Source organism: Bos javanicus, chromosome X (genome assembly GCF_032452875.1).
Source record: "Bos javanicus breed banteng chromosome X, ARS-OSU_banteng_1.0, whole genome shotgun sequence".
In the NCBI taxonomy this organism is placed as follows: Eukaryota; Metazoa; Chordata; class Mammalia; order Artiodactyla; family Bovidae; genus Bos; species Bos javanicus.
In genome coordinates, this window is record NC_083897.1 from 92,594,869 (window position 1) to 92,611,440 (window position 16,572).

Sequence of the window (16,572 nt, forward strand, 5' to 3'; positions counted from 1 at the left end):
TGAGGTGGATGAACCTGGATCCTGTTATACAGAGAGAAGTAAGTCAGAAACAGAAAGACAAATATATATGGAATGCATGCATATGGAATTTAGAAAGGCAGTAGCAACAATTCTACATGCAGGGTAGCAAAGAAGACAGAGACCTATACAACAGACTTTTCAACTCGGTGGGGAAAGAGGAGGGTGGGGTGATTTGAGTGAATAGCATTGAAACATATACATTACCATATGTAAAACATGACCAGCACAAGTTCAATGCATGAAGAAGGGCACCCAAAGCTGGTGCTCTGGGACAACCCAGAGAGATAGAGTAGGGAGGGAGGTGGGACCCCCAGTTCAGGAATGGGGGGACACATATATAACTGTGGCCAATTCATGTTGATATATGGTAAAAAAAAAAAAAAAACCCATCAGAATATTGTAAAGAATTATTCTCCAATTAAAATAAATTAATGATTAAAAAAAAAGAAGAATCCACCTGCCAATGAAATGGGCAGGCGTTCAGTCCCTGGTCCAGGCAGTTTCCACGTGCCACAGAGCAGCTAAGACTGTGTGTCACAACTCCTGAACCTGCCTTCTCCAACTACTGGAGCCACGAGCCTAGAGCTCACGTTCCGCAACAAGAGCAGTCTCTGCAATGAGAAGCCCGCGCACCACCACTAGAGAGTAGTGCTCCTTCTCCACAGCTAGAGAAAGCCCTCGTGCAGCAACAAAGACTCAGTGCAGCCACAATAAAGAAATAAATAAGAAAACCAGGCCAATCTTACGGTATGTTAATTTGAAAAACCCAGTGGTACATACTGAAGTAGGTGCATCTCTATAGTCTTTGAATAATCATATCTTGGGTGAAGCTAACAAAATTTACATCTATGTTATGTTAAAACTAGGCTATGTTAAAGCTTCATATGAAGTTGCATTGCTTCAGTCGTGTCCGACTCTCTGTGACCCCATAGACGGCAGCCCACCAGGCTCCCCCGTCCCTGGGATTCTCCAGCCAGGAACACTGGAGTGGGTTGCCATTTCCTCCTCCAATGCATGAAAGTGAAAAGTGAAAATGAAGTCGCTCAGTCTAGGCTATGTTAAAACTTTAGATCGGCTTCCCAGGCACTGCTCTTTTCTAGAGAGCTACTTTTCTCAGAGAACTTACTTCGAAACTTTAGTAACCAGAACTGTCGAGTACATCTAGGAGACACTGTTGTCACATAAGCCCCACGCCCCTGAACTATATTAAAGAGGGATAAAGAACACAAGAGTCAAATATGCCAAAGGTGCCTGAGATGTTGGCTAAGATGAGCAGTGAAGAGTGTCTGTGGGATCAGGAAGTATGGATATTAATGATGGCCATGACGAGGCCAGTTACAGGGGAGTGACTGGGACAAAAGCTCCACGGAAGGGGGCTGAGGAGAGAATATCTCAGCAGAATTTGAAGCAGTTTTGCTTTGAAGGGCAACCGGTAATGTGCCAGTAGCTGCAGAATAGGGTGGTGGAAGACGGTGGGTTTCCCTCTGTGCTGTGGAATGCTCCGATGTAGAGGGAGCAAGTGCTGGTTCAGGAGAGAGGAATGATAACTGCAGGTGCAAAGTCCCTGAGAAGGTTCAAGGCATGGGATCCTGGGCAGAGGTGAGGGGCTGGGTGCAGTCAGGAGCAGGCGTGGAGAGAGGCAGCAGAGTGCCAGGGCAGAAGCATGCAGATCGGGACTGGGAAACTTGAGAAATCCCACGGGGTTGCTTCCGTATTCTCCACGAATTATTAGTGGGTGGGGCTGGTGGTCGTTAGCATGGAAGAAGGTTACTAGTGTGTACTGTAGGAGTGTAGCTAGGTGACCATGAAACTGAACAGCGGTCTACTCCCGCCATGGATTCAAGATAAAACACTTCTGTAAAGTTTTCTCCTCGATGCTCAGGTGCTCAGACACAGGCAGGGAGTGGGCAGGCAGGAGGGTGCAAGGAGCCCAACAGGTGTGTTTGTCGGGGAGAGGTGTGTTTGCGGGGGAAAGCTTCCAGCCCTGGCTCAGCCGATCCAGGAGGGGCCTGGTGCATGCTGGGAAAGGACGCGTGGCCGGTGAGCTGGAGGTCTCCAGGAGGTTGTGGTATCAGTGCACTGGCAGTAGTGCGAAGGAGCTGGAGGACAGGACGTCATGTTGAGGGTGATGCCAGGGAGGAAGGCTGGAAACAGGACAGCATGAGGGGCGCGGTCTTTCTTGATGCCCGGGGCGGGACGGTGGGCAGAGGGATGCTCGGGTAGGGAGGAAGGGAACATCGCTAAGGACAAAAAGTCTCCCGGGGTGACCGGGTGTGCCTCGTGGGCACTGAGGAGGGATCAGAAGAGTGAGGCCTGAGAGAACAGCGAGTGTACCACGGGAGGAACGCGTTCACAGGCCGGGGGTGGGAGGGAGGAGAATGGACAGGGGACTTGTAACGTCCCCGCACGTGGGGGGCTTCGGCAGTGGGCGACAGGACCCGGACGGCACGACCGGTCAGGTTCTTCAGTGGAGCGTTCCAAACAAGTTCCCAGACAAAACTCCCAGCCGACCAGGGCCAAGAGACTGGCACGGGCCTCACTGGGTGGCTGCGCGCATGCCCAGAGCCAGCCAATCGGAGTGCAGCCCCGCCCACCAAGCTCCGGATCTTCCCGGACACCCTAACTTCCTGCCCGTGTTGCTATGGTTCCGCGGACTGCTCGCTGTCCAGGGGTGGTTTGGCCGGACCCCGTCGAGAGATTCTCTTCCTTTCTCTGGTCCTTACGGGCATCCCCCTTAACTTTCGCGTCCACGCTGTCTAGTCCTCTGCGGGAAAACCCAGCAGAAACGATGAATTTTCTTCCGGGCTTGCGGCGTTTTGGTTTCTGTAGCCTGCAGGTGGCAGTGTTGCTCCACAGTGTCGCCGGGCCGGTTTTTTCCTCCGCCCTCGCGCTTTAATAAAATAACAGGAAGCTTTTGGCCACAAGAAACAGCTGGTTTGCTTTTATTTTGTTTTCCTCCGCTTGTGCCGGTTGGCTGATTCAGACTGCGTCTGAGCCCTTCAGAGAACCCGTTGTGAGAACTTTCGCCTGACCCACTGACACTTAAAAATCCAACAACATAATATAAGCTGACATAGTGAATGTAGTGGAAGGAGTGGTTACCCTTGTCTTGCTTCCCATCGTTGAGGAATTCCTGTATGTTTAAAGAGAACTTTATTATGACAGTGAGTTTTGACTTCAAAATCATTACGTGAAGTGGAAGTGAAAGTGGCTCAGAAGTGTCTGATTCTTTAAGACCCCTTGGACTGTAGCCTGCCAGGCTCCTCTGCCCATGGGATTCTCCAGGCAAGAATAATGGAGTGGGTTGCCATTTCCTTCTCCAGAGGATCTTCCCAACCCAGCGATTGAATCTGGCTATCCTGCACTGCAGGCTGACTCCTTACCATCTGAGCCACCTACAATAATAACATAACATGCACAAGTGCCGAGCTAAGATCCTGCTGGGTAGTTGATGCTGGACACCACCCAAGAAGCAGATGCTATTACTGCCCTCATATGCCTTTGGGACCTTGGGCACACAGAGGAAGAGTCAGCTCTCCGGGTTCTCAGGGTTCCTCAGAGAGTGTCCCTATGTTCAGGTCTCAAGGCTGTCAGATTGTAGCTTGCACACTGGTTTGCAGGATACATTCTCCTCCCCAGTGGAAGAGTGAAAGAAAATGCTCACTGGGATCGAGGGTAAGACAGCCTGCAATGCTGCGGAAGACTGACTGCAGGAGAAGGGGATGACAGAGGACAAGATGGTTGGATGGCATCACTGACTCAATGGACAGGAGTCTGAGCAAGCTCTGGGAGATGGTGAAGGACAGGGAAACCTCCTGACGTGCTGCATGCAGTCCATGGGGTCGCAAAGAGTCGGACACGACCAACGGACTGAAAACCAACAATAACGTATTTATTACAATGAGATACTAAATGAAAGGGGGCGGGGAGGGAAACTATATAGAAAACGACTCATCCACGCCATCAAGATTATGACATGATAACACATTTATAATGCAAAGCACCTGGAAGTAATCAGCTGTTAAGGAGTACAAGTTGCTCAGCTAACTGCAAGGTGGGTACGGAAGGGACTTTAATCCAGAGTCGACTGACAGAGAAGAGGGCAGAGTCGACTGACAGAGAAGAGGTCAGGGTAGTGACCCAAAATAACCATCTTGTGGGGGCCAGGTTGGACAGGACCCGAACATCACGAATCAGGTCCCGCAGTGGAGAGTTCTAAGCAGTTTCGGGGAGAAATCTCCCAGCGGACGCAGGCTGGGAAACTGGCACTGACCTCAATGCTCCCCAGGGCAGGCCCAGAACCAGCCCTCAGCAACTCCGGATCTTCCTGGACGTCCTGACTTCTTGCCCGCCTCGCTGTGGTTCTGTGGGCGGGTCGAGCGGAACTCGCGCGGTCCAGGGGCGGTTCGCCCGGGCCCCTTCGAGATGTTCCCTTTCTTTCTTTGGTCCTCAAGGGCATTCCCCATAAGTCCTCTGCCCGAAAACCCAGCGGGAAGGATCGATTTTCTTCCGGGCTTGCTGGCATTTTGGTTTCTGTGGTCTGCAGGGGGCAGTGTTGCTCCGCGGAGCCACTTGCCTGTTTCTCCCCCGCCCGTCTGGGTTGAAATAAAGGTCTCAAAGCCTTTTGTGGTAATCAGCGGCGGATTTTCTTTCTGTGCTTGTGCCGGTTGGCTGGCTGGAAGTGCTGAGGAAAATGCTGAGACATATATTAAGCAAACTGAAAAATGAACAACAGAGAGAAAATATTAAGCAGGTCAAGGGAAAAGTAGCAAATAACATAGGAGGGAATCCTCATAAGATTATGAGCTGATTTCTCAGCAGAAACTCTGCAGGCCAGAAAGGAGTGGCATGATAGATTTAAAGTGGTGAAAGGGAAAAATCTAGAACCAAACATACTCTACCAAGCAAGGCTCTTTCAGATTCAACAGAGTAATCAAAAGACAGGCAAAGGCTCATGAAATTAGAATACTTCCTAACACCACAGGGGGGGAAAAAAACTCAAAATCAATTAAAGACCAAATATAAGGCCAGATACTATAAAATTCTTAGAGGAACACATAGGAAAATATAGGAAAGGCTCAGAGAATTCAGTTTGGTGTGGTACTGTGTAAAAGAGTTAGACTCTAACCGACTGAACTGAACTTGCTGTGTAAAATACATGAAAAGAGGATATTGCTAATTTTTTTGTTAGAGTGTTCTGCCCATTTGTTCCCCTAAGAGTTTTATAGTATCTGGCCTTACATTTGGTCTTTAATTGATTTTGAGTCCCACCCCCCCCAGCCCCCACCGTGGTGTTAGGAAGTATTCTAATTTCACTCTTAGGGGAACAAATGGGCAGAACACTCTAACAAAAAATTTAGCAATATCCTCTTTCCATTAATTGAAATAAAATAAAAATAAAGAAATGGGACCTAATTATACTTACAGTATTCACACAAGTTACTAATTTTCACAGCACCACTTATTGAAGATGCTGTCTTTTCTCCATTGTACATTCTTACCTCCTTGGGTATAGATGAAGTTCCCCATAGGTGCATGGGTCTATTTCTGGGCTTCCTATTGTGTTCCATTGGTCTTTCTTTTTGTTCTTGCCTAGAGATGTTACATGAGTCTTTGTTGTAAAGCTGGTGTGGTACTGTTGAATTCTCTGAGCCTTTGCCTGTCTTTTGATTACTCTGTTGAATCTGAAACAAGAGCCTTGCTTGGTAGAATATTTTTGGTTGTAGGTTTTCCCTTTCACCACTTTAAATATATCATGCCACTCCCTTCTGGCCTGCAGAGTTTCTGCTGAGAAATCAGCTGATAATCTTATGGGGTTTCCCTCTTATGTTATTAGCTACTTTTCCCTTGACCTGCTTAATATTTTCTCTTTGTTGTTAATTTTTCAGTTTCTTAATATGTGTCTCAGCATTTTCCTCAGCACTTGGAACCAGCCAACCGGCGCAAGCACAGGAAAAATATCCGTCGCTGATTACCGCAAAAAGCTTTGAAATATTTTTTCAACCCGGACGGGTAAAGGAGGAACAGGCAAGCGGCTCCGCGGAGCAACACTGCCCCCTGCAGACCACAGAAACCAAAATGCCAGCAAGCCCGGAAGAAAATCGATCCTTCCTGCTCGGTTTCCAGCAGAGGACTTAATGGGGGATGCCCTTGAGGACCAGACAAAGAAAGGGAACATCTCGAAGGGGCCTGGGCCAACCACCCCTGGACCGCGCGAGTTCCGCTCGACCCGCCCACAGAACCACAGCGAGGCGGGCAAGAAGTCAGGACGTCCAGGAAGATCCGGAGTTGCTGAGGGCTGGTTCTGGGCCTGCCCTGGGGAGCACTGAGGTCAGTGCCAGTTTCGCAGCCTGCCTCTGCTGGGAGATTTCTCCCCGAAACTGCTTAGAACTCTCCACTGCGGGACCTGATTCGTGATGTTCGGGTCCTGTCCAACCTGGCCCCCACAAGATGGTTATTTTGGGTCACTACCCTGCCCTCTTCTCTATCGACTCTGGATTAAAGTCCCTTCCTGATTCACCTCGCAGTGAGCTGAGCAACTTGTACTCCTTAACAGCTGATTACTTCCAGGTGCTTTGCATTATAAATGTGTTATGTCATAATCTTGATGGCGTGGATGAGTCGTTTTCTATATAGTTTCCCTCCCCGCCCCCTTTCATTTAGTATCTCATTGTAATAAATACGTTATTGTTGGTTTTCAGTCCGTTGGTCGTGTCCGACTCTTTGCGACCCCATGGACTGCATGCAGCACGTCAGGAGGTTTCCCTGTCCTTCACCATCTCCCAGAGCTTGCTCAGACTCCTGTCCATTGAGTCAGTGATGCCATCCAACCATCTTGTCCTCTGTCATCCCCTTCTCCTGTAGTCAGTCTTCCGCAGCATTGCAGGCTGTCTTACCCTCGATCCCAGTGAGCATTTTCTTTCACTCTTCCACTGGGGAGGAGAATGTATCCTGCAAACCAGTGTGCAAGCTACAATCTGACAGCCTTGAGACCTGAACATAGGGACACTCTCTGAGGAACCCTGAGAACCCGGAGAGCTGACTCTTCCTCTGTGTGCCCAAGGTCCCAAAGGCATATGAGGGCAGTAATAGCATCTGCTTCTTGGGTGGTGTCCAGCATCAACTACCCAGCAGGATCTTAGCTTGGCACTTGTCCCCATCATGTTATTATTGTAGGTGGCTCAGATGGTAAGGAGTCAGCCTGCAGTGCAGGATAGCCAGATTCAATCGCTGGGTTAGGAAGATCCTCTGGAGAAGGAAATGGCAACCCACTCCATTATTCTTGCCTGGAGAATCCAATGGGCAGAGGAGCCTGGCAGGCTCCAAGGGGTCTTAAAGAATCAGACACGTCTGAGCCACTTTCACTTCCACTTCACGTAATGATTTTGAAGTCAAAACTCACTGTCATAATAAAGTTCTCTTTAAACATACAGGAATTCCTCAACGATGGGAAGCAAGACAAGGGTAACCACTCCCTCCACTACATTCACTATGTCAGCTTATATTATGTTGTTGGATTTTTAAGTATCAGTGCGTCCGGCGAAAGTTCTCACAACGGGCTCTCTGAAGGGCTCAGATGCAGTTTGAATCAGCCAACCGGCACTAGCGGAGGAAAAGAAAACAAAACCAAACCAGCTGCTTCTTGAGGCAAAAGGCTCCCTGTCATTTTATTAAAGCGCCATAGCGGAGGAAAAACCGGCCCGGCGACACTGTGGAGCAACACTGCCACCTGCAGGCTACAGAAACCCAAACGCCGCAAGCCCGGAAGAAAATTCATCGTTTCTGCTGGGTTTCCGCGCAGAGGACTGGACAGCGTGGATACGAAAGGTAAGTAGAAAGCCCGTAAGGACCAGAGAAAGGAAGGGAATCTCTCGACGGGGTCCGGCCAAACCACCCCTGGACAGCGAGCGGTCCGCGGAACCATAGCAACACGGGCAGGAAGTCAGCGAGTCCAGGAAGATCCGGAGCTTGGTGGGCGGGGCTGCACTCCGATTGGCTAGCTCTGGGCCTGCGCGCAGCCACCCAGTGAGGCCCGTGCCAGTCTCTTGGCCCTGGTCGGCTGGGAGTTTTGTCCGGGACTTTCTTTGGAACTCTAGAGACAAACTAGATGTGTGTGCTCACTGGGGATTTTGTCCTAACGTGCACAGCGACTGTCTCTGGAGGGAGCATCTAGCACATGTGGAGGAGGCCGGACCCAGAACGTGGAAGGAGCAGGGGCACTCCTCGTTGTTACAAAAGCAATGGCATATCTTTTCCCACGTCTCACTTGGACATCTGCAGTACCTTCCTAAACTGCTTTACTGAGGTACAGTTACACACCACAAATCACACCCATCACTTCCAGGGCAGTAACTTTTAGTAACTTCACACAGTGGTGCAGCCACCACCACAGTGCAGTTGTGGAACACTGCCAGCACCACTAAAAGGTTCCGTGTACCCATCAGCAGTCGATCCGCAACAGTATCTGCAGGTCCAGGCATCCTCTCATCTAATTTCTGTCTCTGTTGATTTGCCCTTTGTGGGCATTCACATCAACGGACTCCTGCAGGAAGTGGCCTTTTGTGTCTGGGCTCTTTCTCTTAGCACAGTTCTTCAGAGGCTGACCCATGTGGCAGCAGAAAGCAGAAGTTCACCACTTTTCATCCATCTGTGCTGTTTCACTGCATGGCTACAGAATAAATACTCTGTTTACCACTCTCCAGCTGACAGACTTTTAGGCTGCTCCACTACTTGGAGATTACAGACAGTGCTGCTGTGAAAGACATCGAAGGACAAGTATTTGTGTGGACATGGGTTTCATTTCTCATTTGTCCATGATTTCATTTCTTCTTTTGCATGGTGCACAGGCTAGACCCTTCAGTCAGTGTGGAATAGAGGTGGTTGAAGCAGACCTCCTGTCTTGGTCTGGATCTCAAGAGGCAAGCATTCACTCAGACTCTACTAGATGTGATGTGACGAGAGCTGGATGTTTCTCAGGGATGTTCTTCCGCACGGCAATGACGATCCCTTCTATCCTGAGATGGTTGACCGTGTTTATTGATTTAGTTATTTACTTATTTGTCATGAATGGGTCTTGAACTGTGTCAAATGCTTTTTATTTGTCTGTCAAGATGGCAGGTGGTTTCCGTCCCTCATTATATCAATACGCTGTTTCCCATAACTGAAGTTGAGTGTTGGTCCAATACTGCAATCCTGGGAAAGATCTCACACAGATCAGATCATTCGCTCAGTCGTGTCCGACTCTTTGCAACCCCATGAATCGCAGCACGCCAGGCCTCCCTGTCCACCACCAACTCCTGGAGTTCACCCAGACTCATGTCCATCGAGTCAGTGATGCCATCCAGCCATCTCATCCTCTGTCGTCCCCCTCTCCTCTTGCCCCCAATCCCTCCCAGCATCAGAGTCTATTCCAATGAGTCAACTCTTCGCATGAGGTGGCCAAAGTACTGGAGTTTCAGCTTTAGCATCATTCCTTCCAAAGAAATCCCAGGGCTGATCTCCTTCAGAATGGACAAAGTAGGGAAAACCACTAGAACATTCAGGTATGACCTAAATCAAATCCCTTATGATTATACAGTGGAAGTGAGAAATAGATTTAAGGGCCTAGATCTGATAGATAGAGTGCCTGATGAAATATGGAATGAGGTTCATGACATTGTACAGGGGACAGGGATCAAGACCATCCCCATGGAAAAGAAATGCAAAAAAGCAAAATGGCTGTCTGGGGAGGCCTTACAAATAGCTGTGAAAAGAAGAGAAGTGAAAAGCAAAGGAGAAAAGGAAAGATATAAACATCTGAATGCAGAGTTCCAAAGAATAGCAAGAAGAGAGAAGACAGCATTCTTCAGCGATCAATGCAAAGAAATTGAGGAAAACAACAGAATGGGAAAAACTAGGGATCTCTTCAAGAAAATCAGAGATACCAAAGGAACATGTCATGCAAAGATGGGCTCGATAGAGGACACAAATGGTATGGACCTAAGAAAAGCAGAAGATATTAAGAAGAGATGGCAAGAATACACAGAAGAATTGTACAAAAAAGATCTTCATGACCCAGATAATCACTATGGTGTCATCATTGACCTAGAGCCAGACATCCTGGAATGTGAAGTCAAGTGGGCCTTAGAAAGCATCACTACGAACAAAGCTAGTGGAGGCGATAGAATTCCAGTTGAGCTATTCCAAATCCTGAAAGATGATGCTGTGAAAGTGCTGCACTCAATATGACACAAAATTTGGAAAACTCAACAGTGGCCACAGGACTGGAAAAGGTCAGTTTTCATTCCAATCCCAAAGAAAGATCTTGCAGAGCCCTTGGCAAAATGTTTCTCGATTTGGTTTGCTGATACTGTGTTGAGGGTGTATGCATCACTATTCATGATAGATATGGATCTGTAGCTTTCTGGTGATGTCAAGTCTGGCTTTGGTAATTGGGTAATACTGTGCTTATACGATGAATTAGGAAATGTTTCCTCCTCCCTCCTGTCTATTCAGGAAGAATCTGTGAAGGATGGGTGCTATTTCTTCTTTAAACCTTTGATAGAATTCACTGATGAAACCAGGAGGCCCAGGACTTCCCTCTGTGGGAAGGTCTTTAAATGAATGGTTCAATATCATTGCTTGCGACAGGTACATTCAGATTTGTTATTTGGCCACTGCCTTTAAGCCAACTCCCATCCAGTATTCTCTGGCCTGTTGGTTCCTATGGCTTGGTCTCTGGTCTAGGATTTGATGTGCTGGTCATCTCTGTACATCACAGGATTCTGGCTCCTAGTCTGTAACTGGGGAGAGTATGCTGTCTCAGAAGTGACCCCCAGATCACCAACACCCAATACGCAGGTTGGGGATACAGACTTTGAGGTGGGGAGGGGGTTCCACTGCTGATATCCTCATTTACAGCCACCCATCCATCCTCCAGGCGCCCTCATGCAGGCTGTGGGTAATTCTGCAGTTGGGACTGGCACAGCAAGGACCCAGAGTACCCTGTCCCCTCCCCGGCCACGTCCACTTCATCTACCCTGATCCTTGTCAGTCCTCTCATCTCCTAGCAACGCAGCCTCACAGGGGATCAGTGACACACTCGCCACCACATCTAAGGGTGTCAGATCTCCTCTCTGCTCAATGAGTCAACTCTCGAGGGCAGGGACTGGCCACGCATGTCCTCCTCACCTCCCCGTCTCAACAGCCAGCCTGGCACGGCATGGAGGGTATGTAACATATATAGTGAAAACCTTCATGATTGGCTAAATGAGGGACTGGGGATGCCAGGATCGACCTGGGTTGGCTGCTGGAGTGAGCCCATCGCATCCCACCCTGGGGAACTTGTGCCAGGCGGGGATGACCATCCCTGCCCCAGTGCACTGTGGCTAGCATCAGTGACGTACCTTATCCAGACTTGGTGTGCCACCAGCTGTGGACGGACACTGGAGTCACTGGGTCTTCTTACTTCACCCCAGCCTTTACGGAGGGTACAGTTGGGGATGCTCTGTCAGCAATAAACCTGTGCTCATATGGCCTATTAGTCTATGACAAAGGAGCCAAGAACATCCATCACGGAAAATGCTGTCTCTTCAATAAATGGTTATGGAAAACTGGACCCCTTTCTTACACAACATTCAAAAATAAACCACAACAACAGAAGATTAAAGATGAAATTGTTAGACCTTAAACCATAAAGCTCCTAGAAGAAGACGTAGGCAGTACGCTCTTTGACATAGGTCTTAGAATTAGTTTTTTTGACATGTCTCCTCAGGCAAGAGCAACAAAAGCAAAAATAAACAAATGGGAGTTCATCAAACTAAAAAGCTTTTACACAGCAAGGGAAACTGTCAACAAAAGAAAAAAGCAACCTGCTGAGTGGGAGAAGATATGAGCAAGTGATACACATCCCAAAAGTGGTACATATCCAAAATAGCTAAAGGACTCATAGAATGTATTGGGAAAAACACCCAAAACCCGATTTTAAAATGGGGTAAAGCACTGAATGGACATTTCTGCAAAGAAGAGATACAGATGGCTAATAGACATATGAAAAGATGCTCAACATCTTCTCCTCAGGGATTAGAAAATCAAGACCACAGTTGAAGTACTTCCTCATACCTGTCAAGTAAGAAATGTTGGGGAGGATGTAGAGAAAAGGAAACCCTCCTCAGGTGTTGGTGGAAACGTATATCGGTGCAGCCACTATGGAGACAATGAGGGTTTCCTCAAAAACTGAAAACAAGAACTACCATATGATCCAGCAGTTCCACTTCTCGGTATTTTTCTCAAGAATAGAAGAAACACTAGTCACAAAAGATATACGTGCTCCTCTGTTCACCGCAGCGTTATTTACAGCCAAGGGGAGCCAAGATATGGAAGGAACCTAAGTGCCCATCTTAGGTTCCTGATAGATGATAGATGATAGATGAGTCAAAAAGGAAGAAATGGTACACACACACACACACACACACACACACACACACACAGTGGAATATTACTCAGCAATAAAAAAAAAAAACAATGAAATCTTGTCATTGTCGACAACGTGGATGGACCTAGAGGGTGTTATGCCAAGTAAAACTAGGCACACAGAGAAAGACAAATACCACACAGTTTTATTTACGTGTGTAACCTCAGAAATAAAATAAGAGAACACGGGAAACAAGACAGAAATAGATTCAGAGACATAGAGAACAAACATGGTTACCAGAGGAGGAGGGAGTAGGGAGATGTGTAAAACAGGGAAGGCATTAGAAGATAAAAACTTCCAGTTATAAAATAAGTCATGGGAATGGAATGTACATACAGGAAATATAGTCAATAATCTTGTAAGAAATCTCTGTGGTGACACATAGTAACCAAACTTATCCTAGCAATTCATTTCATAATGTTTAAAAATATGGAATCACTCTGTTGTGCACTTGAAAGAAATATAATATCATACATCAACTTTGGGCCTCCCCAGTGGCTCAGCGGTAAAGCATCCTCCTGCAATGCTGGAGCTGCAGGAGGCGTGGACTGGACTCCTGGGTCGGGAAGATGACCTGGAGGAAGGCATGGCAACCCACTCCAGTACTCTTGCCTGGAGAATCCCATGGACAGAGGACCCTGGTGCGCTACCATCATGTGGTCGCAAAGAGTTGGACATGACTGATGTGACTTAGCATGCACACACACATGACAACTTTACTGAAGAAATAAAGACTGGGGGCTCTGAATGGAGGATGCTGAAGTTTGTGGGTCACTTTTCCTCTGGCGGCCTATGTGACTCTGAGCAATCCCCCTAACTTCTCTGTCCTCTGGTTTCTCACCTCATCAATTAGGATTGAAATCTTCCAAAATGATGGGTCTTTGAAGGAGGAGTAACTAAGGTGACAGAAAGAAATATATTGAATGTGGTCTGATACCTGGTAAAGGATGAACAACCTTGAAATGCCATGTTAGCCCTGCTAAACGTGCTCACACGGACTAAATTCATGCCTCTGAGTTTCAAGAAGAAAAGCTCCCTTGGGAGACAAGTCCTGCAAGATGGGCTGAGCTCTGAAGCTCTGTGATGAGATCACAAGTTCATACTCCAGTAAATATACCTGTTCTCAAGCACCCCTTTCTGCAGAAGACTCATGGATTTCTGCAGAAATACAGCTCTGGGGACTAGCTGAGAGCACAGACTGACACACAGAAGAATTCATTTTCACTTCTGAAGAATCTCACAGGCACTTGCTGGCTAAACAACACTGGGCTCTGAGTGTGGGGAGGAAAAGTACATTTCATCACTCATGTCTCCTATAATGAAAAGGGAAGCTAGTTGTTATTAGGGGAAAGATGTTTGTGAAGCACAGATCTGAGAAAGGTCTTCTATTCAGAATACATAAGGAATTTTAAAATTGCAAAGGACAAAATGTAGCGAAAGAGAACAGATTCTTGTGCCAGGGATTGGGGTGTGGGAGGGGAAACTAGAAACGGGCAGCACCTGGGCATTTTTAGGGTGATGGATGTGGCCTGTGTCCTGGTCGTGGTGGTGATCACAGGAATCTCTCCGTGTGTCAGAGCTCAGAGAGCTGCACACCCAAGGACAAGCAGGCCAGGAGTTCCCTGCTGGTCCAGTGCTTCAGAATATGCCTGCCATATAAAATTAATACACAGAAATCCCTTGCATTCCTATATACTAATAAGGAAAAATCAGAAAGAGTAATTAAGGAAACAATCACATACACCACTGCAATGAAAAGAATAAAATACTTAAGAATAAATTTACATAAAGAAACAAAAGACCTGTATACAGAAAGCTAAAAAAAAAAAAAAAAAAAAACCTGACGAAAGAAATCAACAATGACACAAATGGATGGAGAAATGTACCACGTTCTTGGATTGGAAAAATCAGTATAGTGAAAATGACTCTACTACCCAAAGCAATCTGTAGATTCCTCACAATCCCGATCAAACTACCAAAGGTATTTTTTACAGAACTAGAACAAATAATTTCACAGTTTGTATGGAAACACTAAAGACTCTGAATACCCAAAGCAATCTTGAGAAAGAAGAATGGAACTGAAGGAATCAACCTTCCTGACTTCAGACTATACTACAAAGCTACAGTCTTCAAGACAGTATGGTACTGGCACAAAGACAGAAATACAGATCAATGGAAGAAAATAGAGAACCCAGAGATAAATCCACACACCTATGCACACGTTATCTTTGACAAAGGAGGCACAAATATACAATGGCATAAACAAAGTCTCTTCAACACGTGATGCTGGGGAAAATGCTCAACTACGGGTAAAAGAAAGAAACTGGAAGACTTTCTAACACCATACACAAAAATAAACTCAAAATGGATTAAAGACCTAAATGTAAGACCAAAATCTATAAAACTCTTAAGAGAAAACCGTAGGCAGAACACTCTCTGACATAAATCACAGCAAGATCCTCTATGACCCATCTCCCAGAGAAATGGAAATAAAAACACAAATAAACAAAAGGGACCAAATTTAACTTAAATGCTATTGCACAATGAAGGAAACTATAAGCAAGGTGAAAAGACAGCCCTCAGAACGGGAGGAAATAATAGCAAATGAAACAACTGTCAAAGAATGAATCTCCAAAATATACAAGCAGCTCATGCGGCTCAATACCAGAAAAACGAACAACCCCATAAAAAGTGGACAAGAGACCTGAACAGACATTTCTCCAAAGACATACAGATGGCTACCAAACACATGAAGAGATGCTCAACATCTCTCATTATTAGAAAACTGCAAATCAAAACCACAATGAGGTATCATCTCACACATATCAGAATGGCCATCATCAAAAAGTCTACAAACAATAAATGCTGGAGATGGTGTGGAGAAAAGGGAACCTTCTTCCACCGTTGGTGGGAATGCAAACTGGTACAGCCACTATGGAGAAGAGAGTGGAGATTCCTTAAAAAACTGGGACTAGAACTGCCACACGACCCAGCAATCCCACTGCTGGGCATACACCTCAAGGAAACCAGAAGCGAAACAGACACATGTACCCCCCAATGTTCACAGCAGCACTATTTACAATAGCTAGGACAGGGAAGGAACCTAGATGTCTATCAGCAGATGAATGGATAAGGAAGTTGTGGTACATATACACAATGGGACATTACTCAGCTATAAAAAGGAATGCATTTGAATCAGTGCTAATGAGGTGGATGAAGCTGGAGCCTGTTATACAGACAGAAGTCAGAAAGAGAAAGACAAATACTTATATTAATGCCTTTATATGGAATTTAGAAAGATGGTAGCAACAATTCTACATGCAATGATGCAAAGGAGACAGAGACGTACAGAACACACTTTTCAACTCGGCAAAAGAAGGCCAGGGTGGGATGATTTGAGAGAATAGCAGTGAAACACATACATTACCATATATAAAATAGATGACCAGTGCAAGTTCAATGAATGAAGCAGGGCACCCAAAGCCGGTGCTCCGGGATAACCCAGAGGGATAGGGTGGGGAGGGAGGTGGCATGGGGGTTCAAGAGGGGAGTACACACGTATACCTGTGGCCGATTCGTGTTGATATATGGCAAAACCCATCACAATACCATATAGTAATTATTCTCCAATTGAAATGAATTGATGATTAAAAAAGTAAAACAGAAGCCCCCTGCCAATGCAACGGGGCAGGCGTTCGGTCCCTAGTCCAGGAAGACTCCACGTGCCGCAGGGCAACTAAGACTGTGTGTCACAACCACTGAACCCACCTGCTCCGACTACGGAAGCCCCTGAGCCTAGAGGCCATGCTCCGCAACAAGAGAAGTCTCTGAGATGAGAAGCGCATGCACCGCCACTAGAGAGTAGTGCTCCTTCTCCACAACTAGAGAAAGCCCTCGTGCAGCAACAAAGACGCAGTGCAGCCAACAATGAATAAATAAATAAGAAGAAAGAAAACCGGGCCAAGCTTACTGTATGTTTCTTTGAAAAATCCAATGGTAGATACCGAAGTAGGTGCATCTCTCTATATCCTTTGAATGATCATATCTTGGCTGAAGCTAACAAAAATTACATCACAGCCTTTATTAAAATTTTAGATCAG

At 46.6% G+C, this 16,572-nt stretch overlaps 2 protein-coding genes and 1 long non-coding RNA gene across 3 annotated transcripts in view; 1 reads left to right on the top strand and 2 right to left on the bottom strand.

Moving 5' to 3' along the window:
• Positions 1-16,572, top strand: part of LOC133243358 (X antigen family member 5-like) — a 279,870-nt gene that overhangs the window by 176,588 nt on the left and 86,710 nt on the right. The gene's annotated exons all lie outside the window — the stretch shown is intronic.
• LOC133243351 (uncharacterized) lies at positions 2,756-4,546 on the bottom strand. The gene is made up of 2 exons (XM_061410147.1): positions 4,295-4,546; positions 2,756-3,154 (listed from the first exon to the last, which is right to left on the bottom strand). Exons 1-2 carry the CDS (start codon positions 4,544-4,546, stop codon positions 2,756-2,758), a joined length of 651 nt encoding a protein of 216 aa, XP_061266131.1.
• Positions 8,360-12,375, bottom strand: LOC133243352 (uncharacterized). The gene is made up of 2 exons (XR_009735046.1): positions 11,406-12,375; positions 8,360-9,213 (listed from the first exon to the last, which is right to left on the bottom strand). It is a non-coding gene; the product is annotated as an uncharacterized LOC133243352 (long non-coding RNA).

Coding starts and splice junctions, on each gene's coding strand:
- LOC133243351 (XM_061410147.1), bottom strand. CDS start 4,546: ATGCCAGCAAGCCCGGAAGAAAATCGATCCTTCCCGCTGGGTTTTCGG. Junction 3,155..4,294: donor CTGCCCTGGGGAGCATTGAG/GTCAGTGCCAGT, acceptor TTAAACATACAG/GAATTCCTCAACGATGGGAA.